This window comes from Cnephaeus nilssonii (assembly GCF_951640355.1).
Source record: "Cnephaeus nilssonii genome assembly, chromosome: 13".
NCBI classification, from domain to species: domain Eukaryota; kingdom Metazoa; phylum Chordata; class Mammalia; order Chiroptera; family Vespertilionidae; genus Cnephaeus; species Cnephaeus nilssonii.
The window spans coordinates 83,530,994-83,558,178 of NC_137084.1; the positions used below are offsets into that span (position 1 = coordinate 83,530,994).

General features: G+C 41.5%; 1 protein-coding gene across 3 annotated transcripts in view; it reads left to right on the forward strand.

Moving 5' to 3' along the window:
- ARHGEF12 (Rho guanine nucleotide exchange factor 12) overlaps positions 1-27,185 on the forward strand; it is a 244,174-nt gene that overhangs the window by 116,229 nt on the left and 100,760 nt on the right. For all 3 annotated transcript variants that reach the window (XM_079787790.1, XM_079787791.1, XM_079787792.1), the window contains 5 exons: positions 1,419-1,597; positions 3,134-3,211; positions 3,365-3,484; positions 5,442-5,582; positions 17,488-17,562. In XM_079787790.1, the coding sequence (XP_079643916.1) occupies positions 1,419-1,597; positions 3,134-3,211; positions 3,365-3,484; positions 5,442-5,582; positions 17,488-17,562 (593 nt within the window). The remainder of the gene's footprint in view (positions 1-1,418; positions 1,598-3,133; positions 3,212-3,364; positions 3,485-5,441; positions 5,583-17,487; positions 17,563-27,185) is intronic.

The window sequence follows — 27,185 nt, forward strand, 5'->3', positions numbered from 1 at the left end:
CTCTCCCTAAAAATCAGTGGGAAATATCCTTGGGTGAGGTTAAAAAATAATAAAATAAAATCCCCGATCTGCCTGCTGCCAACCCCGCGGCTCCACAGGTGCGGGCGGGTTCCAGCCCCGCACTACAGGTGCCGATGCCCTCTGGGCTCTGCGTGAGCCTGTCAGGAAAGCCCAGCGCCCTTCACATCGCTGCTGGGTGCAGCCCTCAGGCCCCGTGTGTTTTGAGCCGACACTGCTCTGCAGCCTCTGCAGTCAGAGCCTGCGGGCATCCCCCCGGGGCAGCAGCACCTGGCGCATTCTGTCACGGGGAGGGAGGACCATCTGTCACGGGGAGGGAGGACCAGCTTCCTAGGCAGGCAGAGCCCCCTGGGCCCTTGGCCCGATGCTGCGATGCTGCGATGCTGCGTGGGTTTCCTTCCAGTCTCTGCTGCTTGGGGTTGGGGGTCCCTGCGTGGAGGGTGCTTTGCAGCCAATATCACTTGGGCCTCCTCCGAGCATCGCCCCGGGGGGATCCCCCTCTTACAGTCTCTGCGCTGTTTCTTCAGTGCTCCTTAGACACCCCTGTCCAGTCAGCTACACTTCTCCGTTTTCCAGGCAGCCGCGTAGCATTTCAGCTGTAAGTCCAGCCGGGCTGGGAGCATGGGCACGAAGTCTCCTGGTCCCACAGCCATCTTGCCCCATCAGTCTTCTCCAAATTTTAAAAATTAATCTCATTACTTATTTATTGAGGGTTTTGTGGGACACTTTTTTGTCAATTTTATTTAGTAAAGTTAATTTAAAATTGCATCATTATATTCTAGAAAATTAGTTAAACTCTGCCTAATTAATATCTTAAAATGATTTTTAAAAATTTGCATTTAAGAAAAATTTTTAAAAATATACTTTTATTGATTTCAGAGAGGAAAGGAGAGGGAGAGAGAGAGATAGAAACATCAATGATGAGAGAGAAGCATTGACCAGCTGCCTTCTGTATGCCCCCCACTGGGGATCAAGCCTGCAACCTGGGCATGTGCCCTTGACTGGAATCAAACCCAAGACCCCTCAGTTTGCCTGCCGATGCTCTATCCACTGAGCCAAACCAGCTAGGGCTTTGCATTTAAGAAATTAAACATAGTCATTAGTAGATGGTTGGTATTAATTCACTCTTCTCTAATTAAAAAATTGGGGGGTTATACATTTTATTTGCTTTTAAGTAATATGAGTAGTAATTTGCTATCTGAAAATGACGTTGTTCTTTTAGATTCTTAGAGGATTCATAAAAAAGACATTGGGTTGTTTTTACGTGGACCAGTGGTTAGCAGTAGGTGCAGCTTTCTCACATGACTGGATACTTTTAGAACTGTCAAAGGCTAAGTAGTGAAATGCTGTAAAAACTTGTTTACAGAGTTACTTTCCCTTTCTTTTCTCTCCCACCCAAGCTGGTTCCTATGTAGCTCTCACTGTTCAGGGACGCCCCCCTGGGATGCCCCAGATCCCACTTGCTGATTCTGAAGTAGAGCCATCCGTCACTGGACATATGTCTCCTATCACGACATCTCCTCACTCACCTGGAGCATCTGGGAATATGGAGAGAATTACTAGTCCTGTGCTCATGGGGGTAAGAGCGGGAAATGTCTTTGCAAATACTCAGTTGCATAATGCCTTTACTTTTTATATTCAGAATTTTGTGGTATTGAGCTGATAAGCAAATTTAAGTTCAAGATTCCAGAAAACAACTTTCTAATATAATAATTACATAATACAGTTGACCCTTAGACAATATGGGTTTGAATAGTGCAGGCCTACTTATGCATGGATTTTCCCCCCCAATAAATACATACAGCCCTATAAATGTATTTTCTCTTCCTTATGATTTTCTTAATAACATTTTCTGTTCTCTAGCTTACTTTATTGTAAAAATTCAGTACTTAATACAAGTAACATACAAAATATGTGTTAATCGGCTGTCTCTGTTATTGGTAAGGCTTCCTGTCAATAATAGGCTGTTAGTAAAGTTCTGGGGGAGTAGAAAGTCACACGGAGCTTTTCGACTGCAGAGGGCTCGCATCCCTAACTCGCACATTGTTCAAGGGTCAGCTGTAATTTGGAATGATTACTGAGTATTGGGATAGATTTAATTTTAAAAATATTAAACGCCTACTATTCACAAAACCATTTGCCTCTCACAAAAATATTTAAAATATCCTGTGTTCAAGGTCCATACTTTGAAAGAACATGGGTTTTTTGTTTGTTTGTTTGTTTTGTTTATTGAGCCCATAGTTTCTGAAAAAAAATACCTAGTGCTTGGCGTAATAAACCTTTGTTGTTTAAGATGGAGTCAAGTGTATACAAGTAATTACAATACATAGGCAGAATGTGACATGAGGGGGAAATAGTAAGTTCTATAAGAATTCCAAGGGGGGGAGTACATCCAGTTGTGATAAGGAAGGACTTCGCCGAAAGCTATTTCATTGTTGAGCCTTGAAAACTAGGTAACCCGTGAGTGGTGCGGTGGAAATGAGGGCAGGCAGCTCAGGGAGAGGGAAGCGCCAAGAAAGCACCAAGTCCATGCGGCAGGAGCTGCTGCCTGGGAAGGATTTATGTAACGGGAGAGGAGCTTGGAAACTTCGGACTCTTTATTTTCAGAAAACTCACGACTACAAGGTTACTTTATATGTAACTAGATAGGCAGTGAGATCCATTAAAATTTCTTTTGAGCAAGAGAGTGTTAGGGTTATAGCAGGATTTTAGGAAGACTAATTTGATTAAATAAAGGGTTATAAAACAAGGAGAGATGGCGTGAGGTCAGGTAGGAAGCCATGTATGGGGGCTGACAATAATGACCTAAAGTTGGGAAAGTATAAGTATTATTCCTATACTTAAGCCAACTTCATTTTTCCAACTAATTATTTAATGTTTTCTTGAGCCTAGTTTAGTAAAAGTGAAAGGGCTAAAATTTCCCTGTAATCTTTTATCTTTAGTGTCATGTCTAAAAGTCCATCCTTTTAAGTGATGGAAATAAAGAAAATCGTAATAGATATTGAAAACCAGAGCTGGGGCATAGCATTATATGTCTCGTTTTCCTTATTTATTTTAGCTTCACTTTCCCTGTATTGGTTCTTTTTTGTTTGTTGGTTTTTTTATCTTTTTCTAGGAGGAAGACAATGTGGTTCATAACCAGAAAGTAGAAATTCTGAGAAAAATGTTACAGAAAGAACAGGAACGGCTGCAGGTACTGCCTTAGGAAAGGGCTGTGTCCAGGCAGTCAGAATGCGACTGGCTTCTTCTCAGAGTCGCAGGCCATCAACTATTTGATTAAGAATAGACTTTCTCTATTTTCTTGACATAAGCAATCAATTATTAAAATGTTTTTATAACTTTTCAGTTACTGCAGGAAGATTACAACCGAGCTCCTACCCCGAAGTTGCTAAAAGAGATCCAAGAGGCCAAGAAACTCCTCCCTCAGCTGCAGGAGCAGCTCTCCAAAGCCGCTGGCCCCCCGCAGGTAGCAACGCCCCAGCCTCCCCTGCCTGTGGGAGCCCGCTCTGCGAGTTCTTTCCTAAAGGAGGCCCTGCAGGGCATGGCAGAGATAACGGTTCATTAATAGAAATGTGGGCTTTGATTGTTGCCTTGCTCATGATTTGATGTTTTTTCCCACAATAATTTTAAAAACATTGCTTTTGCTTTAATGTGACAAATTACTAAAATGTAATTTTTGAGGTTCCTTCTGCAATTATGTTTTTAAGTATAGTTATAAGGTCTTACAAATTGACAGGCCTTGTGCTAAGTACTTGGACAGGATTTTCTTAGTCTGCACAACAGCCCTCTTAGATGAGCTGCTTTGATGTTTCCCCCCATTTTACACACACACTTAAAGAATTCAGAAAGATTAAATAACTTGCTGAGATCATGTAGCTCAGAAGCAATGGAACTGGAACTTAAGCCCAGTCTGATGAATTCAAAGCACATTCACATTCCTGATACTATCGTTTCATTGTAATTTTAAAATAGATTTCAACTGAATTTGGTACGTAAGTATAAGTATGGAGATGATGGTGTCATTAGAAAAAATAGCTTAGCATTAAGTCTCAACCAGATTTATATTCTACTAGAGGCCTGGTACACAAAATTTGTGCACAGAGGGAGGGTTCCTCTCAGCCCAGCCTGCACCCTCTCTAATTGAGGACCCCTTGGGGGATGTCCAACCCCTGATTTAGGCCTGATCCCGGCCTAAACTGGCAGTCAGACATCCCTCTCACAATCCTGGACCGCTGACTCCTAATCGCTCACCTGCCTGCCTGCTTGCCTGGCCATCCCTCACTAACCCCTTGCAGTCTGCTTGTTCAGTCGTTTGGTCGTCCCTCACTAACCCCCCTGCTGGTCTTATCGCCCCACGCAACCTGCTGGCAGTCAGACATCCCTCTCACAATCCTGGACCGCTGACTCCTAATCGCTCACCTGCCTGCCTGCTTGCCTGGCCATCCCTCACTAACCCCTTGCAGTCTGCTTGTTCAGTCGTTTGGTCGTCCCTCACTAACCCCCCTGCTGGTCTTATCGCCCCACGCAACCTGCTGTTCGGTTGTTACTGTGATGGCATCCTGGACAATTTGCAAAATCCTCTAATATAGATAATATCAGATGTGGTATATGAAAAGCTCCTTTACTTCATTTTAAAGCAAAAAGGGTGAATTGCCTATATCACTTAAAAGCAGTAAGAGCTGTTGATTTGCTCTTCGTCCTCAGTTAGGCCTGGCAGTGACAGCCAGGCTCAGAGCACTGACAGCACTCTTTAGGTCGTTTAGCTAAGGTGGTGAGAACTAGGGCCTAAGCTGGTCACGTGACTTACACAAGGTCACAGTCTTAAGGTCTCCTGACTTGCTGGGTTAGTGTACTTTCTATTACACATTATTTATTTTTTCATCACTTTCAGTTCCAAAAACATCCATAGATGTTTTTAGAATTACCCTTCAGTTTTGTTGACAGTTTTATGTTGTTATTACTGAGCAAAGACTGTCTTCAAATAGTAAAAGTGTGGTTCCTGATCTAAAAGCTTATCATTGTGTTATAGCATTGTATCTCAGTATTTGTGATTTACTGAAATTCTGAAGTGTTGAAAGGCAGTGAACCAGATGCTATGTGTAATAATCTTTACGAATGGGCAGGAAATAGAAATCATGTAGCTTAACAAACTGTTTTACCTTTACGTTAAAACAGTTTGTTAAGCTACATGATTTATATCATAAACTTCTTTCCTCCTTACTAAACTGTCTTTGATCATTGCCATTTTAGAACCACAGAGTTAGTAGTTGTTTATGTTTTTAACTTTTAGATCTTTAGGCATTCTTGATCACATCTAACTGGCCAGATGCTAGCGCTCTTCTTTAGATTGTAGTGCAACTCGATTTCTTCATGCAATCCACAGTGAAAGTCTTTTTAATGTGTTTGTGTGTAAACCATTTTAGGATGCAGCTGTAATTACATCCTCCAAGCCTTTCAGTGACATACCAGCAGGCAGTGAGGTGGAAGCAGATTCTGGTGATGGACGAGGCAGAGGTGACTGTAGCAGCGGAGAGGCATCGTGGCCCAGCAGTGACACCGCAGATGTAAGTTCCACATCTCTGTCTTCCTGGGTCTTCTGAAAGCTGCTCTCTAGGTTTAATTTTAAGTCGCATGAGTTAGAGTTATGTTCTGGTCCTGCTTATATTTTTATTGTTGCCCTCTTTAATGTAGCAATTGGAGAAGCAGAAATTCTGGACATTGTTGTATAGGAGCTTTTAATTCCAGAGCTCACTTTTCCCTTGCACACCATTGACACATGTTTCTTTAGAGGAGATGGAATTTCCCAGCAGGTATCTTGTTTGAGGGTAGAAAAGCTAATAACACAAGTGCTTTCTTACTGAACCGGGAGGCCAGCTGTTGATATCTTTAAGAGCATGTTAATATTCCATTTGTGGTCAGAGTTACTCAGTCTTGAAACATGGGGCCCTTGGCCGTTGCAAAGAGGAAAAGACTTAGTAGTTCTATTAGGTAGACTTATGTTAATAGCCCATGTTTAGTATCAGTTTCTTGATTAACCCAGAAATTGCTAGATGAACTTGGATATTTGTTAAAAGATAAAATATTTGAAGTTGAATATGATGTGGCTTCATAGTCATATGAATACTTAAAAGCTAAATTCCGTGTTACTCAGCATTTCTTTGTAAGTAGTATGCAATGATAGAATAATGAATTACAAATAGATCACTCTTTTTTTAAAGTAATGAGCAAAGTAGTCTAATGCAGCATTTTAAAAACTGGTTTATGAAATCAATTTAGTTGGTTGGGACCAGCATATATTAAAAAAAAAAAGAATAGGAAATAAGAGTGCTTTGCATGTAGAGGTGGTGTTACTCTTTCTGACTTTGTTGTATGTGCATGTATACATGTGTACACACATACACAGAGACACACCCAAGTATTATATTTAACAGTAAAATTCCTGCCTTCCTGAAGGTTCCACTAAAACAGAAAAGAAAAGGAAAGCGACTGGCCTAAGCCATCATCCCAACCACCTTTTGAGGCTTAGGCCCAGTGACTCAGTGAGAGAAAGATGACAGTAGGAGTCTTATGATTGGGTAAGCTAAAGGTTTTAATGAGAAATCCAGTTTGACTCAAGAAAAAAAATATAACAGCTAACGTTTATTATGCATACATATAATATGCTGTCACAGTGTTTTACATCCCTATCTTAGTTAATTCTCAAAACAGCCATGTAATGTAGTACTGTTGTTATCATAACTTTACAAAAGATAAAGCAGGCTAAATGGAGTTATCTAACTTGCCAAACTTACCCAGGTGATAAGTGAGCTGCCTTTACCGAGGTGCAGAGTGCGAGCACTCTATAAGCAAAGGCACTTTTGTGTGGAAGCGCCTCGCCTGGGAGAGCAGTGGGAGTTTTCCTGATACGTTAGGGCATGGAGGAAACGGCTGTCGTTTATCTCAGAAACAGGCGAGCCCACGCGTCACCGGTACCAGCATTGGCTGCGGGTGCCTTTCTCATGCCCTCCTTTCTGCTCTAGTGCTGCTTTTCCTTCTCTTCCCATGGCTTGGTCCTACCATTAGAGGGAAGTGTCTGAGTGCAAAGGGACTTTCCTGTTTACCTTTTTGCTTCCAAAGCCTGGCATATCATAGGGATTGAGAACAAGTCATAAGAAAGAAAATTGTGGCCCTGGCCGGTTTGGCTCAGTGGATGGAGCGTCAGCCTGCCGACTGAAGGGTTGTGGGTTTGATTCCAGTCAAGGCACGTGCCTGGGTTGTGGGCTTGGTCCCAGTGTGGGGCATGCAGAAGGCAGCCGATCAATGATTCTCATCATTGATGTTTTTCTCTCTCTCCCTCTCCCTTCCTCTCTGAAATCAATAAAAATATATTAAAAAAAAAAGAAAATTGTGAATTTTGTATTTAGAGTGATGTTACAATAAAATCTGTGGCTTAGATGTATCTATCTAATAAAAGAGTAACATGCTAATTGACCGTATCTTCGTGACGCCCACCAGCCAATCAGGAGTGAGTATTCAAATCAACCCAACAAAGACGGTGGGTTAATTTGCATACACAGGCGCTGAGCGGCCAGGGGCGGGACGCTTGCGTCGTTGCCGTGGCGACAATGCAGGCATTCCGCACCACCCCAGCCGCTCCGGGCCTCTGGGCAGTGTGGGAAGGCAGAAAGGCGTCTCTGGGCCGGAGTGGAGGCGGTGCCAGCAGCCCGGGGAAGGAAGGCCCATTCTTGCACGAATCTTCATGCATCGGGCTTCTAGTATACTTTATAAAATAGAGTGAACTAGCAAATGTGGAAACAGGCATTCCAGTGAATTAAGAGTGTTTGATACGTAATTAGTGTTTATTAAGTACTAGTGGACTGGTGCACAAAATTCGTGCACATCAAAAGGGGATTAATTAGAGAAAATATTTTAATATTGCTATTTGCCCTTTCTCTATAATAGAAGTGTCAGAGATGAAAGAAAATTTGTAAAATGTATATGAAAATCTTCCTCCTGTCAGAGTCTGGGGCGTACCACGGGACTCAGAGTCAAGTCCCCACCCACCCACGTGCGCCTCAAAATCGCACGAGACCCAGACCCGGCCGGCCCCCCCATTGGGCTAGATTCAGACCAGACTGGCCCCACCCCTCAGCCTCAGGTCCCCTGGCCCAACGCCGGGGCAGGAGGCGCGGCCTGAGGTCCCCCAGCCCAGCACCGGGGCAGGGGACGCACCTTGATGTCCCCCATCAAGCCCTGCTGGGTGGGGGGCATGGCCTGAGGTCTCCCGTCAAACCCTGCTGGGTGGGGGGGTGCTGCCTGAGGTCCCCCGGCCTGGCATCAAGGTGGGGGGCATGGCCTGAGGTCCCCTGTCAAGCCCCATGGGCGAGGGACGCAGCCTCAGGTCCCTGCTGATTGCTCGTTAACCCTACCAGACCTGAGGCCCTGAACCTAACTGTCCCCTGTACCTGGGCTCCTGAGCATTAAAAAGAAAAAATCAACATGATACAGAAAAATGTTAGTTACATGCAAACAAGTGGTTAGAATAAGATGGAACTTGGAGACATTGTAGAAAATAGGTCTAGGCAAAGTACCAAAAATTAGGTACAGCGGTATAGCGGCAGATTCGGAAATTACTGAAAATCGGTACAGCGGTCTGGTAGGGTTAAGGCTCGTTATGGGAACTCTGCCTCCACTGTGGGTGCAGCCATCTTGTGTTACGGAAACCCCGCCTCCACTGTGGGCGCTGCCATCTTTGTGGTGGAGTGAGAGTCAATTTGCATATCCCCTCTTTATTATATAGGATTTGAATGAACAGCAAAAGGAATAATTAAAGAGTTTGGTCTTTGTCTTGCATGCAGAACGTAGGCCCACTGAGAACATGTCCGTGTGGAAAGTGAAGGGGGCAGAGGCAGGAGATCTGTAGGGAGAGAGGACTGCTGCCCGGCTGGCGGCTCCACTGGCGCAGCGTTGTCCCAGCACCAAAAGGCTGCAGGTTCCGTTCCTGCTCAGAGCGCCTGTCTTGTTGCAGGTTTGATCCCTGACTGGGGTGTGTACGGGAGGCAACCGGTTGGTGTTTCTCCCTCTTTCTGTTTCTCTCTCTCTAAAAATCAATAAATATATCCTCAGGTGAGGATAGAAAAAAGACTACTTGGCTTACTAGGAACAAATCTGTGTTGAATGGCTAATAATGCGTTGTGCCAGCAGTTGTACCTAATACTTGACACATACTCTTTTTAGCTCTCATAATAATCTTCAAGGCGCGGTATTACCATTTTATAGATGAGGAAACTGAGACTACATAAATAAATGACTTTTGTAGAAATCTGGGTGAGAGATGATATACTGTAGACAAGGATATTTACTGAACACATAAACTAGATTAATTTCTAGTTCTTCAAAATGTGTCTTTTTGAAGCTAAGATATGCTGTTGTTAGTTTATGGGTTTCCATTATATTAAGATTATAGGAACCGGTCAGTGTTTTATATTTTAAAAGAGCACTTTAAAAATTTTTTCTTTTTCTGCTCATTTTTATAGAATAATCTCCTTGTGCTGTTTGTGATATCATTATCATTGCAAAATTCCCTGCTTGTGTCCACTTCAAAGGTGATTCTAATGAATACCCACACACCAGTTCTCACAAAGAATCATAAAGAATTCAGAGCATCTACCTCTCTAATTTTTAGTACGTAAATGAGATAAAAATACCTTATGGAAAAGTTTTAAATCTGTTCAAAAGTAGAGACGCATAATGATCACCTGTGCACCTAATCACCCAGCCTCAGCCATCATCAACAGGTGCTCAAACCTCTGGATTACTTTGAAGTGAAATCCCAGACACTAGTTCATTAATATGCGTCTTGAAGAGGAAAGAATACTTAAAAACTTAGCCAGCGGAGAGGCAGTATGGCTGTAGAGTAGCTGGAGGTTGCATGCTTTTGCTCCCAGATAAGGACCAGGTTTACAGCTGAATACTGAGTAATCAACTTGAAAAGCCCGGTGAAGTGTACCTGATTGGACATAGTCCATCTCGGAGCAGGAGACGCCGTGCAGAAACTGGCCAGAGGAGGGGAGCTGATGAAAGGAGAGGCCACAGCAGCGCAGTGGCTGAGAGGACGGGACGCTGTTGCCTCAAAGCTCCGTCGCCCTGGGAGTGTGGTGTCTCAGCCCCCACAGGGATTCCAAACCCAGAGCAGCAGAGACAGCAAGAAGAGCTTCGGTAGCATCGGGCAGAGGGAACCTGGGGATTCTGTCTGCCTGAGACCGGACAGCAGGTTCCCAGTGAAAGAGCGCTCCTATTGTTAGCACCCAAGCCTGAGGGGTTTGCTTGGGCTCTGACTGCTGGAGAGGCTGTGCTGCCATGTTTGGGTCCAGCAGAGGGGTCTGTGGGGGCCCGCTTCCTTCTTGAAAGGCATTGTGCAGAGCCCGGCCATGACGAAGCTGTTTGGCTTAGGGAAAGGGGAAAGGATTCTTCCACCTGGAGCACAGGGCCGGACCCCTCCCCCACCCGCGGAGCCTCCTGGACTGCTCCACCTGGTGTCATGGGGACCAACACAGATTGGGGTTTGGAGCACCAGTGGCTATTGGAATTTCAACCCCACTTTGTTGAGACCAGCCATGTGGGAAAATATTCCATGCAAATGGAAACAAACAAAATGCTGGAGTAGCAACTTTATATTTGACAAAATAGATTTCAAAATAAAGGCCACAAAAGAGACAAAGAAGGTCACCATAATAATAAAGAGATTGATGCACAAAAGAAAATAACCCTCATAAACGTATATGCACTCAATATAGGGGCACCTAAATATATAAAAAATACTTTGTGTAGACTTTAAGGGAGAAATTGTCCGCAATACAATCATAGTAGGGGACTTTAACACCCCACTGTCAACAATGGATAGGTCTTCCAGACAAAAAAATCAACAAAATCAACAAGCAAACAATGATCTTAAACAACACACTAGATCAGATGGATTTTTTTTTAATTTTTAAAAAAATATTTTTATTGACTTTTTACAGAGAGGAAGGGAGAGGGATAGAGAATTAGAAACATCAATGAGAGAGAAACAGCAATCAGCTGCCTCCTGCACACCCCCTACTGGGGAGTGAGTCTGCAATCAAGGTACATGCCCTCAACTGGAATCGAACCAGGACCTTTCAGTCCACGGCCCGATGATCTATCCACTGAGCCAAACCAGTCAGGGCAAGATCAGATGAATTTAATTGATATTTACAGACATTTCATCCCAAAGTAGCAGACTATACATTCTTCTCAAGTGCACATGGAACATTCTCAAATAAAGACCACATGCTAGGACACAAAGTAAATCTTAACAAGTTCAAGAAGAATGAAATCACATCAAGCATATTCTCAGGTCATAATGGTATAAAATTAGAAATCAACCACGATAAAAAAGCTCATAAAATATTCAAACACATGGAGGCTAAAAAGCATGTTATTAAAGAATGAATGGGTTACCAATGAAATCAAGGAAGAAATAAAAAATTACCTAGAAACAAATGAAAATGAATACATAATTACTCAAAATCTGTGGTACACAGCAAAAGCAGTATTGAAAGGGAAGTTCCTCTCATACAGACCTACCTCAAGAAGCCAGAAAAATCTCTTGTAAATAATCTAACCCTGGACCTAAAATAATTGGGAAAGAAAATAGCAGGAAAAGGCCAGAGTAAGTAGAAGGAAGGAAATAATAAAAATCAGAGCACAAATAAATGACATAGAAACTAAAAAAAATAAAATAAATACCAAAGATCAATGAATCCAAAGCCTGGTTCTTTGAAAGGATAAATGAGATTGATTAACCTAGGAGGGAGGATCCAAAGAAATAAAATTAGAAGTGAAAGAGGAGAGGTAACATCTGATATCACAAATATAAAGGACTGTAAGAAAATATTATGAACAACTATTTGCCAACAAAATAGACAACTTGGATGAAATGGACAAGTCTTAGAAACATACAATCTTCTAAAACTCAATCAAGAAGAATAAAAAACCCGAATAGATAGGAAACTAATGAAATTGAAGCACTAACCATGAAAAACTCTGCAGCCAGAGAGTTCTGGACCAGAGGGTTCACAGGAGAATCTTATCAAACACTCAGAGAAGCACAACAGTTTTGTCTTCAAACTGTTCCAAAAAATACAAGAGGTGGGAAGACTTCCAAGCTCTTTTTAGGAGGCCAACATTATTTTAATATCAAAACCAGAAAAAGACACTACAAAAAAAAATTATAGGCCAATATCCCTGAGGAACATAGATGCTAAAATCCTCAACAAAATATTAGCAAATTGGATCAAGCAATACATTTTAAAAAATCATACACCATGATTAAGTCAGATTTATTCAAAGAATGCAAGGTTGGTCCAATATTCACAATTCAATAAATCTGATACATCACATAAACAGTGAAAGATAAAAATCATGTGATCATATCAATAGATGCAGAAAAAGCATTCAGTAAACTCTAGCATCCATTTATGATAAAAACTCTCAGCCAAGTGGAAATGGAGGGATCCTACCTCAACCTAATAAAGGCTATATATGACAAATATGGAGCCAACATCATACCCAGTGGGCCAAAACTAAAAGATTTTCCCTTAAGATCAGGGATGTCCACTTTCACCACCCTTATTCAACATAGTACTGCAAGTTCTACCATAGTGATCAATCAAGAAGAAGAAATAAATGGCATCCCAGTTGGAAAGGAGGAAGTAAAAACTGCCATTATTTGCAAATGGCATGATGGTGTATATAGAAAACACTAAAGACGCCACCAAAAAACTACTAGACATAGTCAATGAATTCAGAAATGATGCTAAATACAAAATTAACATCCAAAAATCAATGGCAGTTTTATATACCAATAATAAACTACCACAAATAGATACTAAGAAAACCCATTTTTTATTGCAATAAAAATATAAGTTACCTAGGAATAAATTTAAGCAAGGAGTTAAAAGACCTGCACTCAGAGAACTATATGACATTGAAGAAAAAAATTAAGAAAACTACAGATAAGTGAAATCATACACCATGTTCATGGGTAGGAAGAATTAACATCATTAAAATGTCCACACTACCCAAAGCAAGCTATAGATTCAATGCACTTTCTATTAAAATACCAGTGACATATTTTACAGAACTAGAAACATATTCCAAAACTTTCATGGAACAAAAAAAAGGCCCTAAATAGCCTCAGCAATCTTGAGAAAGCAAAACAAAGTTGGAAGGATCACCAAACCTGATATCAAACTATATTACAAGGCCATAGTAACCAAAACAGCCTGGTACTGGCACAAGAACAGGCATATAGACCAATGGAACAAAACAGAGACCCCAGAAATCGACCCGTGTCTTTATGTTCAGTTCATATTTGACAAAGGAGGTAAGCGCATACACTGGAGTAAAGACAGTCTCTTCAATAAGTGGTGCTGGGAAAATTGGACAGGTACGTGCAAAAAAATGAAACCAGACCACCAACCTACACCATCTATACTAATAAAAGGGTAATATGCTAATTAGACTGGGAGACCTTTCGGACAAATCCATGGTGGTGGAGCCTAGGCAGAGGCAGTTAAGGGGTTGGGGGCAATCAGGCTGGCAGAGGGGCAGTTGGGGATAAGCAGGCTGGCGGGGGGGGGGGGGTCAGTTGAGGGCAGGCAGAGTGGTTAGGGGCCATCAGGCAGGCAGGCAGGTGAGCGGTTAGGAGCCAGCGGTCCTGGATTGTGAGAGGCGGACATCCCCCAAGGGGTCCCAGATTGGAGAGGGTGCAGGCTGGGCTGAGGGACAACCCTCCCCCCCACCCCATGCACGAATTTCATGTACCGGGCCACTAGTACAGAATAATAAACTCAAAGTGGATAAAGGACTTAAATGTAGTCGCCACACCATAAAAATCCTTGAGTGAAACATAGGCAGTAAAATCTCTTGAAGCATTTTTGTCGATAGGTTTCCAAGGGCAAGGGAAACTCGGGAAAAATGAACCATCAGGACTATATCAAACTAAACAGACTCTATTCCGCACAGCAAAAGAAACTACAGAAATGAAAGGGAGCCCACTGCATGTAAGAACATATTCGCCAATGATACATGTCATAAGGAATTAATTTTAAAAATATGTAAAGAACTCATACAGATCAACAGCAGGCAGACAAACAGTCCAATTGAAAAATGGCCAAAGGACCTAAATAGATACTTTGCCAAAGAGGACATACAGATTCAAGAGACATATGAAAAAATGCTCAATGTCACTAATCATCAGAGAGATGCAAATTAAAATGACATGAGGTACCACCTCACACCTGTCAGAATGGCTACCATCAACAAATCAACAAACGACCAGTGCTGGTGAGGATGCGGAGAAAAAGGAACCCTCTTGCACTGCTGGCAGGAATGCAGACTGATGCAGCCACTGTGGAGAACAGTATGGAGTTTCCTCAAAAATTAAAAATGCAACTTCCATTTGACCCAGTAATCCCACTTCTAGGAATATATCCTAAGAATCGCAAAACACCAATCAGAAAGAACATATGCACCCCTGTGTTCCTAGCACAATTCACCATAGCTAAGATGTGGAAACAGCCCAAGTGCCCATCAGCAGATGAGTGGATAGGAAAGCTGTGGTGTATTCACACCAGGGAACACTGCAGCTGTGACAAAGAAGGATCTCTTACCCCTTGTGACAGCATGAGAGACCTGGAGAGCGTCATGCTGAGTGGAATGAGCCAGTCAGAGAAAGACAAGTATCACATGATCTCACTCATGTGGAATCTAATGAACAAAATAACGTGACAAGTAAAATGGACTCAGTAGCATGGGTATGTGGAATAGACTGGCCAGTTCCTGAGGGCAGTGGGGTGGGGTGACTGGATAAAGAAGGTGAAAGGATTAGCTAAGGAACATATATACATATCCCCTGGACAGGGACAAGAGTGTGATGAAGGCGAAAAGGGGGAAAGTTGGGGGAGAGGCGGGCATGGGGGCGGAAGTGGGATAAGTCTGCAATGACAGCATTACAAATTCTTAATAAAAATATTTACCCACTAGAGGCCCGATGCACAAAATCCGTGCAGGAGTAGCCCTTCCTCCCCCCGCTGCCAGTACTGCTTCCCTCTGGCACTCAGGACCCGGGCTTCCCTCGCAGCCCCGGCTTTGTCTGGAAGATTGTCTGGTAGGACGTCTGGTCTAATTAGCATATTAAGCTTTTATTATTATAGACTAGAGGTCCAGTGCATGAAAATTTGTGTACTGGGGGGGGGGGGTCCCTCAGCCCGAACTGCCCCTTCTCACAGTCCCAGAGCCCTCAGGGGATGTCCTACTGACGGCTTAGGCCCCCCTGGGAGAGCGGGCCTAAGCTGCAGTCTGGCCTCCCTCTGCAGGAGGCGACCGGGCTGATCAGGAGAAGGCACGGTCCCCATCACCCCACTGCTGCTGCTGCCACTGCCAGCCGTCACAGCTGCGAGGCCTAGCCCCGGGCCTCGCCTCCGCTGGGGCTCATGGCTGCCTGAGCCCACAGCTGCCTGAGCCCCGGGCCTCGCAGCCGCTATGGCTTTGTTCGGATGGATGTCTGGAAGATGTCTGCCCTAATTAGCGTATTACCCTTTTCTTCATATAGATATTACCATCAATCTTTAGAATTACTATTTCCTTAATTTGCAGTTTGACTACCCTGATTGTCTTATAATGATCTTTTTGCAATTTATTTGAATCAGAATTAAGATTTTCAACCTTTGTTCAGTAAGTCTCTTAATTTATGATGGTTCCCTCTTTTGTTGTTGTTGCCAATTTTTGTTAAAGAAACTAGATCATATGTCCAGTATTGTGTTTTCACGGTGTTGTTTAACATGTTCCTCCATGTATATTTCCAAAAAACTGATAGTGAGATCCAGTCTTGATCAGATGGAGGTTTGAGAGTTGTTGTTTATCAAGAACAATTCATGGGTGGCACTGTGTATGTACATCCTGTCCCATTGCATCATGTGGTGACTATCTGGTGGTGGTGGTGGTGGTTTGTGACCTTAAGTTTGTTTAAGGTGTTCAGATGTTGTGAGCATGATTCTTTCATTATAAAGTTCTCCATTAAGTTTTTATCTCATGTGTTTTACCTGCCCTTAATGGTGAAAATGCCTGCATCTATTATTTAATTAGTTGCTTCAAAATTATATCATTGTTTTGTCATTTCTTCTGTGTATATTATATGGAATTATTGTATAAAGAATAGTTTTCCATTACTAGTTTTTAGATTACCCTAAAATATAGCTTATGCAGGAAGGGTGGTATAAATGCTTGATTCTTTTCCTTTATGAATCTGTTTTCAGAAGAGTTCTTACCTTAACAAACTCCAGAGGTCCCCAGTGTGGGGATGTGTGTACATTCACTGTTGTGTATGATATTTTGAATCGATAGATTTTAACATACTTGCCTAGTGTGTTTCAGTCCATTGCAATCATTATTCTTTCTGGTGCTTAAATTGTTCTTTTTGGGCCAGTGGAGTCTCCTTAAGTTGTCTTCTGTCTTCTTGTGACCTGACTCCCAGTAGGTGTGGCAGCTTTCCTGTCTCTCTGTCGCGCGGTATTTGGTGTCTGTATAGAGAGCATGTATAGTCCCTATTGGCATTCACACAAAATCTCTGTGCCACGTTTCAGCCGCTCTGAAGAGTGGCTCCATTGCTTTGGGGTATTCCTTACCCTCCAAAATGGAAATTCTGCATGTCAGAGAGTTTGTGTTTATATTAGGTCATTGCAAACATATTATGTAAATTTTATGAAAATCCATACATCCGTTTTACACAAGGTAGTAACAGCAAAATAGAAGCTTAATATCATTCATATAAATAGTCCGAAATGCTTTTCTCTTGGTACAGAGGGGATTAGAGGAGATGGATAACGATAGAGATTGATTTTGACATAATGAGTTTGAGATATGTAATATATCTAGTTACACTTATTTGGTAGAAATATGCCCTCAGGCCCAGAGTTAAAGTAAAACTATACTATTGTTTGTAAATTGTTTTTTGTTATTGTTTGTTTTGTTAATCCTCATCCAAGAATATTTTTTCCATTGATTTTTCGAGAGAGTGGAAAGGAAGGAAGTAGGGGAGAGAGAAACATAAATGTGAGACCTGGTCAGGAATAGAACCTGTAACCCAGGAATGTGCCCTTGACCAGGAATTGATCCCAAGACATTTTGGTGCACGGGTCGATGTTATAACCACTGAAAACACTGGCCAGGATGGTTCTATATTGTTTTACTGGTATCAATATAAAACTAAAAAGTTGAGAGAATAAGTGATTTGCTAAAGTCAGGAAAAAAATTAGCAAAGCCAGATATTACATGAAAGATACTTAGTGGTTTCAAAAGATATATATGAAATTCAGAAGATTCTTTTTCCACATTATTTTTTAACTCCCCTTTTGGTGAGCCTGTTGAAATGAACTAAATACCTTTCTTCTTTTTCTTTTTAATTAGAGTCCTAAGAGTGGCCTGAAAGAGAGGATTTATCTGGAGGAAAACCTGGAGAAAAATGAAGTGATTCAGGACACTGTGAGTATAAAACCTGTGAAATGTAGTGCTTTCCTGATACTTAAAGTGACAGCCATTTCTGCTATTTGGTTTTTGTTGTTTTTGTTTGTTTGTTTGTTTTGAGAGAAAGCTTAAACTTTAAAGCAACTGAATAATTTTTTTTTGATAAATGGAGAGGTACCCCACAGTCAGTATTATTAGGTGGTTTAATGTTTTTATTGTAGTGAAGCACACATAACATAAAGTTTGCTGTGGTTGTTTTAAGTGTGCAGTCGGTTGGCAGTCTGTTACCTTCACGTTGTGCAGCAGCACAGCACACATCTCAGAACTCCCATCTTCCCTCAGCTGAGACTCGCACACTGACTCGAGGTCATCCTCTCCCTCCAGTCTCTGGCAGCCACCTTCCTGCTTCCTGCCTCTGGGAATATGACTCCCCTAAAACCTAGGGCAGTGGGATCATACAATAATGGTCCTTTTGTTGACCAGCCTATTTCACTTAGCATAGTGTCTTCACGATTAATCTCTATTGTAGCAAGTGTCAGAATGTTTGTCCTTTTTAAGGCTGAATAATGATCCATCGACTGTACCACATTTTGTTCATCCATTTGTCAGTGAGCACTTGGGTGGTTTCTATCTCCTGGCTGTTGTGAATAATGCTCCTCTGATCACGGCTGCACACATAGTGTTCAAGTTCTTTCGGGTCTTTTTTTTTTTCTTTAATTCTTTCTTGTTTAAAATATTACATATAGTATTACATATGTCTCCTTTTCCCCCCATTGACCTCTCCCTGGCCACTCCCACCCCCCAGCACGTGCCCTCACCCCCCTACTGTCCATACCCATTGGCTATGCTTATATGCATGCATACAAGTCCTTTAGTTGATCTCCGCACCCTCCCCCCCTCCCCTGCCCCCCACCTGACTTCCTTCTGAGGTTTGACGGTCTGTCCAATGCTTTTCTGGCTCTGGCTCTATTTTTGTTCATCAGTTTATGTTGATCATTATATCCCACAAATGAGTGAGATCATGTGATATTTCTCTTTTTCTGACTGGCGTGTTTAGCTTAGCATAATGCTCTCCATGTCCATCCATGCTGTTGCAAATGGTAAGAGTTCTTTCTTTTTTACAGCAGCGTAATATCCCATTGTGTAGATGTACCACAGTTTTTTAATTTTTATTTTTTTAAATGTCTTTATTGATTAAGGTGTTACATATGTGTCCTTATTCCCCCATTACCCCCCATCTCCCCTCTCATGCCCCCACCCCCCTGTTGCCTGTGTCCATTGGTTAGGCTTATATCCCCCACCCACCCCTACCTTCCCTCTGAGGTTTGATGGTCTGATCGATGTTTCTCTGTCTCTGGATCTGTCCCTGTTCATCAGTTTATGTTGTTCATTTCTCTGACTGGCTTATTTCACTTAGCATAATGCTCTCCAGTTCCATCCTTGCTGTTGCAAATGGTAAGAATTCCTTCTTTTTTACTGCAGCGTAGTATTCCATTGTGTAGATGTACCACAGTTTTTTAATCCACTCATCTGCTGATGGGCACTTAGGCTGTGGTGAATTATGCCACTATAACATAGGGGTGCATATATCATTTCTGATTGGTGTTTCTAGTTTCTTGGGATATATTCCTAGAAGTGGGATCACTCAGTCAAATGGGAGTTCCATTTTTAATTTTTTGAGGAAACTCCATACTGTTCTCCACAGTGGCTGCACCAGTCTGCATTCCCACCAGCAGTGCACGAGGTTTCCTTTTTCTCCAAATCCTCGCCAGCACTTGTCGTTTGTTGAGTTGATGATAGCCATTCTGACAGGTGTGAGATGGTACCACATTGTCGTTTTGATTTGCATCTCTTGGATGATTAGTGACTTTGAGCATGTTTTCATATGTCTCTTGGCCTTCTGTATGTCCACTTTCAAAAAGTGTCTATTTAAGTCCTTTGCCCATTTTTTGATTGGGTTGTTTATCTTCCTTTTATTAAGATGTATAAGTTCCCAGTAAATTTTGGAGATTAGGCCCTTATTGGATATAACATTGACAAATATGTTTTCCCATGCAGTGGGCTTTCTTGTTTTATTTTGATGTAGTCCCATTTGTTTATTTTCTCCTTAGTTTCTATTGCTATGACATATAGCTGATATTTTGCTGCCTATGGATTCTTCTAAGATTTTTATGGTTTCCCATCTTACCTTTAAGTCCTGTGTCCATTTTGAGTTTGTTTTTGTGTATGGTGTTAGTTGGTGGTCTAGTTTCATTTTTTTGGATTTATCTGTTCAATTTTCCGAACACCATTTATTGAAACTGTCTTGACTCCATTGTATGCTCTTGCCTCCTTTGTCAAATATTGAGTATAATGGTTTGGGTCAATTTCTGGGTTCTCTGTTTTGTTCCATTGGTCAATATGTCTGTTCTTGTGCCAGTACCAGGCAGTTTTGAGAACAGTCGCTTTATAGTATAGCTTGATATCCGGTATTGTGATCCCTCCAACTTTGTTCTTCTTTCTCCAGATTGCTGCAGTTATTCGGGGTCTTTTTTTATTCCATATGAATTTTTGGAGAGTTTTTTCTAGATCTGTGAAACATGCCATTGGTATCTTAATGGGGATTGCATTGAATCTATAAATTGCTTTGGGTAGTATGGACATTTTAATGATGATGATTCTACCAATCCATAAACACATCAGTGATGGCGAACCTATGACACGTGTGTCGGCACTGACACGCATAGCCATTTCTGATGATATGCCGAGGATGAAACATTTGCTGCTCCTGAGGATGAAACATTTGCGACTAGAGTCTTGGAGTTAATGTTTCATCCTCCCCTATTAGACACTCTGTGCCGGAGGTCTGTAGGCCAAAACAACAGAAGTCCGGCACAGAGCGTCTAGTTCTGGGACTTCTGGTTAAGCCGGGATCTTTGCCCTCACTTCCACTGGCAGAGCAGGGAGCAGCGGAATGCAGTGGGGGACGCATCTCTGGGGGCCCTGCCATTACCAGTAACCAAATAACAGTTAACCACAGCAACCATTATCTACTGTTCTGGGGTGTCATGGATTTCTAATCCATCATTACTGAGATAAGTGAGGGGGAGGCTGGGAGAGGCGAGGGTTTGTGGCGTGCTATGGGTGCCGTTTCCCGCCATTAGAAATAGCGGCAGCCATTTTAATTCACATAAGGAACACCATCTTGCTCCATAGTGCAGACTCCATTTCACCACTATTACTGTTGTGCATCCTTATTAACCCCTATTTCTGCTTATTAACCCTGCCCTTACCTAAAAGACAGTTATATGCACCATTTTGTGGTTAGTTAGGCTAGTTAACCCCTAATTGCCTGCAGGCCTAACAAGCTATCTATAATTCTATCTTCTGTCACTGCCCCCCTGATGGAGAACCCAAAAAATAAAAAACTAAGGTTAAGTAAAGGAAGTTGTAGTAGCAGTGGCCGACCCTTTCAAGAGACATGGACCGAGATGTATGGCTTTATAGAAAAAAATGGCAGATCATTTTGCATTCTATGTACTGAAATGGTAGTAAGCAGAACGTGGAATATAAATAGACATTTTGAAACTAATCATTCCCAGCTCTTGGAAAAAAGTGAGGATGAAAGGAAGGAATACATTTCCAGGCAGCTACACCTTTATAAGAGCCAATCTAATTCCATCCTTAAATTTATGAAAGGCTCTACAAATTTAACATCTGCAAGTTTGAGTATTGCTCACTCTATAGCTCAGCATGGAAAAGCGCTCAGTGAGGGAGAATTTATTAAAGAAACTCTCCTAAGATGTGCACCAGTTCTATTTCACAATATGCAAAATAAAGATGCAATTATTAAGAGAATATCTGAGATACCACTCAGTAGAAATATCATAAAAGATTGAATAATGAGACTGAACACAAACGTACAACATCAATTAAAGAGAGACATAAGAAAGTGTAAATATTTTTTGATCTCTCTTGATGAAACTACTGATGTCACATCACATGCTCAGTTGGCCATTATTGGTCGATATTCTGATGGTCTCACAATGAGAGAAGAATTGATAAAGTTAGTATCAGTGTCAACAAGTAAATCAGGAAGCGAAATATGTAAGGTTGTTATACAAACATTTCGTGACCTAAGCATTGATATCTCTAAAGTTGTGTCAGTGACGACAGATGGGGCACCAAATATGGTGGGGGAAAAAGTCGGATTTGTCAAATTGTTTACAGAAGCTATTGGACATCTGATTGTGCCTTTTCATTGTATTATCCATCAGGAGGCTTTATGTGCCAAGGCAGGATTCACCGACTTAAACGACTTAATGTTAGTTGTTACAAAAACAGTTAATTTAATAGCTGCTCGCCCCCTTCATAAGCGAGAATTTTCGGCACTTTTACTGGAGGTTGATTCCACCTACAGTGGGCTGCTGATGTACAATAATGTAAGATGGCTGAGCCGAGGCAAAGTTCTTGAGCGCTTTGTGGAGTGCTTTGAAGAAATTAAGGTATTTCTTGACGATAAGGATCTGGGAAACTTTCCTCAGCTTAATGATGATAAGTGGGTCAACACCCTGATGTTTTTTACAGATCTCTCTGTTCATATTAATGAACTGAACTTAAAATTACAAGGTTTTGGCAAAAGTATTGATGTTATGTTTGGGTACATAAAAGCTTTTGAAAGTAAAGTTAAAATTTTCAAGCGAGATGTAGAAACTAAAACTTATAAGTATTTTCCTCGAGTAACAAAGTATTTTGAGAAGGCCAGTGCAGCTGTACAAAATGAAATGGAACTCTTGCATATGAAGTACCAGCATGTTTTAGACTCGTTACTTGACCAGTTTAGTGATAGATTTAGTCAATTTTAGAAGTCTAGAACAGACCATGAAAATAATTAAGTATCCTGATGTAGTAGTCTACAGTAGTTTGGAATTAAATGGTTTCCAATGGATGCAAATTGATGATTTGGAGATGCAACTTGCAGAATTTCAAGACAGTATCTGGGCTCAGGTGTTTGTCGACTTGAGGTCAAAGCTTGAGAATCTGGAAAGGTGCCACTTGGAGAATCAAGAGAAGTGCCACTACGAACAGGAAATTTGGAGTGCCTGGAACCGACTACCAGACACTTTTAGCACCCTGAAAAATATAGCAATGGCTTTACTCACAATTTTTCCCTCTACATACTTTTGTGAGGCCTTATTCTCAGCGTTAAATAATATCAAAACCAACAAAAGAAACAGATTGACAGATGAAGTTAGTAGCGCTTGCTTGGGGCTGAAGTGTACAAAATACCAACCTTCAATTGAAGATTTAGCCAATGAAATTCAGCAAGAAAAAAGTCACTAATAGGCAGGTTAGTTAAAGAATTCCCCCTCCCCCTCACTTATCTTAGTTCACGGCACCCCACACAAGCTAAATAATACCAAGACCAACAAAAGAAACCGACTGACGGATGAACAAAGAAGTCACTAAGCAGGTAAGTTAAATATTTAGTTTTTGGCTTATTAAATACAATTATATATAACAATTATACATTTATGTTATTTAAACGATAAATATCGTGAAATAATGTTTTTTCCTCAAAGTGACACACTCCCTGAGTTATGCTCAGTTTTTTGGCGAAGTTTGACACACCAAGCTCAAAAGGTTGCCCATCACTGCTATATTCTTCCATTTGTTTATGTCTTTCTCAATCTGTTTTTTCAATGTCCTGTAGTTTTCCGAGTACAGGTCTTTTGCTTCCTTAGTTAAGTTTATTTCTAGGTATCTTAATTTATTTGGTGCGATGGTAAATGGGATTTTTTTTTAGTTTTTCCTTCTGTGAGTTCTTTTTTTTTTTTTTTAAATAGATCTTTATTGTTCATATTATTACAGGTGTTCCTCTTTTTTCCCCCCATAGCTCCCCTCCACTCGGTTCCCACACCACCCTCTCCCTAACCTGCTCCCACTGTCCTCGTCCATAGGTGTACGATTTTTGTCCAGTCTCTTCCAGCTGTCCGACACTCTATTTCCCCGAGAATTGTCAGTCCACTCCCTTTTATGCCCCTGATTCTATTATATTCACCAGTTTATTCTGTTCATCAGATTTTTAATTCACTTGATTTTTAGAATCACTTGTTGATAGATATGTATTTGTTGTTCATAATTTTTATCTTTACCTTTTTCTTCTTCTTCCTCCTCTTAAAGAATACTTTTCAGCATTTCATATAATACTGGTTTGGTGGTGATGAACTCCTTTAGCTTTTTCTTATCTGTGAAGCTCTTTATCTGACCTTCAATTCTGAATGATAGCTTTGCTGGGTAGAGTAATCTTGGTTGTAGGTTCTTGCTATTCGTCACTTTGAATATTTCTTGCCACTCCCTTCTGGCCTGCATAGTTTCTGTTGAGAAATCAGCTGACAATCGTATGGGTACTCCCTTGTAGGTAACTAACTGTTTTTCTTTGCTGCTTTTAATATTCTCCCTTTGTCTTTTGCTCTTGGCATTTTAATTATGATGTCTTGGTGTGGTCCTCTTTGGATTCCTTTTTTTGGGGGGGGTTCTCTGCGTTTCCTGGACTTGTAAGTCTATTTCTTTCACCAGGTGGGGGAAGTTTTCTGTCATTATTTCTTCAAATAGGTTTTCAATATGTTGCTCTCTCTCTTCTTCTGGCACCCCCATAATTCTGATGTTGGTACGCTTGAAGTTGTCCCAGAGGCTTCTTACACTATCTTCATATTTTTGGATTCTGTTTGCTTTTTGCTTTTCCGGTTGGGTGTTTTTTGCTTCTTTGTATTTCAAATCTTTGACTTGATTCTTGCAATCCTCCAGTCTGCTGTTGGATCTCTTTATATTATTTTTAATTTCAGTCAGTGTATGCTTAATTTCTAGTTGGTCCTTTTTCATATCCTTGAGGGTCTCACTAAATTAATCGGCCTTTTCTAGAAAATTCTTGAAAAACCTGATAATTCTGGTTTTGAATTCTATATCCAGTAGTTTGCTTTCCTCCATTTCTTTCATTTGTGACCTGTTTCTTTGACTCCGCATTTTGGCTGCTTCCCTGAGTTGATAGAGTGACTTTGTGTGGTAGGTGTCTTATATGGCCCAGTGGCTCAGCTTCCCCAGTTATCTGAGGTGGACACTCTTGGTGCACCCCTTTGTGGGCTGTGTGCACAGTCTTACTGTGGTTAAGCCTTGATTGTTGTTGGTATCACTGGGAGGAATTGACCTCCAGGCCAATTGGCTGTGAGGATCAGCTGTGTCTAAGCTGGGAGAACTTCTGTGCTGGAGACACCCTTATGAGGCAAGACTTGCTTCAGTTGGGCTTTGGCGCTCACTGAGTCTGCCCCCTGAGTGTTTCCCTTATGGATCTGAGGAGTTGTTATCTGGATGGTCCCACCTTGACTCCTCAGTACACTGGCTCTTGGATCTCCAAGGCGGTGCTAATTTAGCCTCTGCCTGAGGCCACCCAGCAGGAGCTATGGAGAGATCTGCAGATTCCTCTTCTTTGTTTGGGTCTTGGAGGTGCCCAGATGAGGCCCAGCTGTGAAGTAAGGCAGTCTGCTGCTGCTGCCATCCTTTGGTCCTTCTTTTGGAAGTTTTGGAGCTCTCTGACTCAGCTGCAGTTCGTTAAGTTTCAGGCTGCAAAAGGACAGGCCATTCATATGTAAAAGCCGCTGCACATAGTTTGAGTGGGGTTGTAAATTGGGTGGAGCGGGGTCTCAGGGAATCACCAGGGCGGAGCAATCAGCAATGGTTTCCAGTCAGCCCTGCACCGGAGAGGTCCCCGGGTCTCCAGGACCCGTGCCTCCCTGCAGGAACGATGATCGCTACAAGCTCCTCTGAGAGAAAGCCGCCCTCGTGTTCCGGCCAGATGCCAGACAGTCCAGATTTTCTCCGTATGAGTCTGGGTTCCCAGAGTCTCACCCGGAACTGGAGTTCAGAAAATTGGGAGCTTGTATTTCCCTCCCAATTGAAAAAAACAACAACAGCACACCCAGTTGCCAGCCCATTTCACTTGCTCCTCCACACCTCCTACCCGTCTCAGTGCACTCTTTTCTTTCCTTCTAGTTGTAGAACTTCCACTCAGCCAGCTTTCCTGTGGTTTTGGATGATCGTTGTTTTGTCTTTTAGTTCTAGTTTTGATGTGATTGTGGGAGGCAGCAAGTACAGGTGTTTACCTATGCCGCCATCTTGGTTCTCCCCTTCTGTGAGTTCTTTATTGGTGTATAAAAAATTGTAGATTTCTGGGTGTTAATTTTGTATTCTGCTACATTGCCAAATTCATTTATTAAATCTAGTACTTTTCTGGTGGAGTCTTCAGGGTTTTCTATGTAAAATATCATGTCACCTGGGACTAAGGACAGTTTTACTTCTTTTTCAATTTGGATGCTATTTATTTCTTCTTCTTGACTGATTGCTGTGGCTAGCACTTCCAGTACTATGTCAAACAGGAGTGGTGCGAGTGGGCATCCCTGTCTTGTTCCTGTTCTTAGGAGAAATGGTTTTAGTTTTGCCCATTGAGTATGATGTTGCCATATATTTTTCTAGGAATATGTCCATTTCTTCTAGGTTGTCGGTTTGCTGGAATAGTTTTTTTTCAGTCCTTTGTATTTCTGCGGAGTCTGTTGTTATTTCACCTCTTTCATTTCTGATTTTGTTTATTTGGGTCTTCTCTCTTTGCTTCTTGGTTAGCCTGGCTAGAGGTTCATCCATCTTGTTTATCCTTTCAAAGAACCAGCTCTTGGTTTTATTGATCTTTTGTTTTTGTTTGTTTGTGTGTGTGTGTATGTGTGCACACGTGCACGCGTGTGTTTTGGCCTCTGAGTCATTTATTTTTGCTCTGATCTTTTTTGTTTCCTTTATTCTACTCACTATGGTCTTTTCTTGTTGCTCTCTTTCTAATTCTTCAAGTTGTAGAGTTAGATAATTTAATACCAGTTTATCTTGTTTTTTGAGGTAGGCCTGTAATGCTATGAACTTCCTTTGCAGGACTGCTTTTACTGTGTCTCATAGGTTTTGGATTGTTGTGTTTTCATTGTCACTGTTTCCAGGATGTTTTTTACTTCTACTTTGATCTCTTTGGTAACCCAATCATTATTTAATAACATGCTATTTAACCTCCAAGTATTTGAATATTTTATTGTTTTTTATTGCAGTTTATTTCTAATATGATGGCATTGTGATCTGAGAAGATGCTTGATATAATTTCAGTCTTCTTGAATTTGAAGAGATTTTGTCTGTGTCCCAATATATGATCTATCTTTGAAAATGTCCCATGTGCACTTCAGAAGAATGTGCATTCTGTAGCTTTATGGTGAAATGTTCTGAAGATGTCGATAAGTCCATCTGATCTAGAGTCGTTTAGGATTGATGTTTCTTTACTGATTTTTTGTTTAGAGGATTTGTCCAATGGTGGTAGTGAGGTAATAAAGTCTCCTACTATGACTGTATTGCTGTCAATCTCTCCCTTCATATCCTCCAGGAGGTTTTTTTATGTATTTGGGTGCTCCTGTATTGGGTGTGTATATGTTTACCAGAGTTATTTCTTCTTGTTGGATTGCTCCCTTTAGTATTACGAAGGGGCCTTCCTTATCTCTTGTTATGTCCTTCACTTTGAGATCTAATTTGTCAGATATAAGTATTGCTACCCCAGATTTTTTTTTCATTTCCATTCGCCTGAAAAA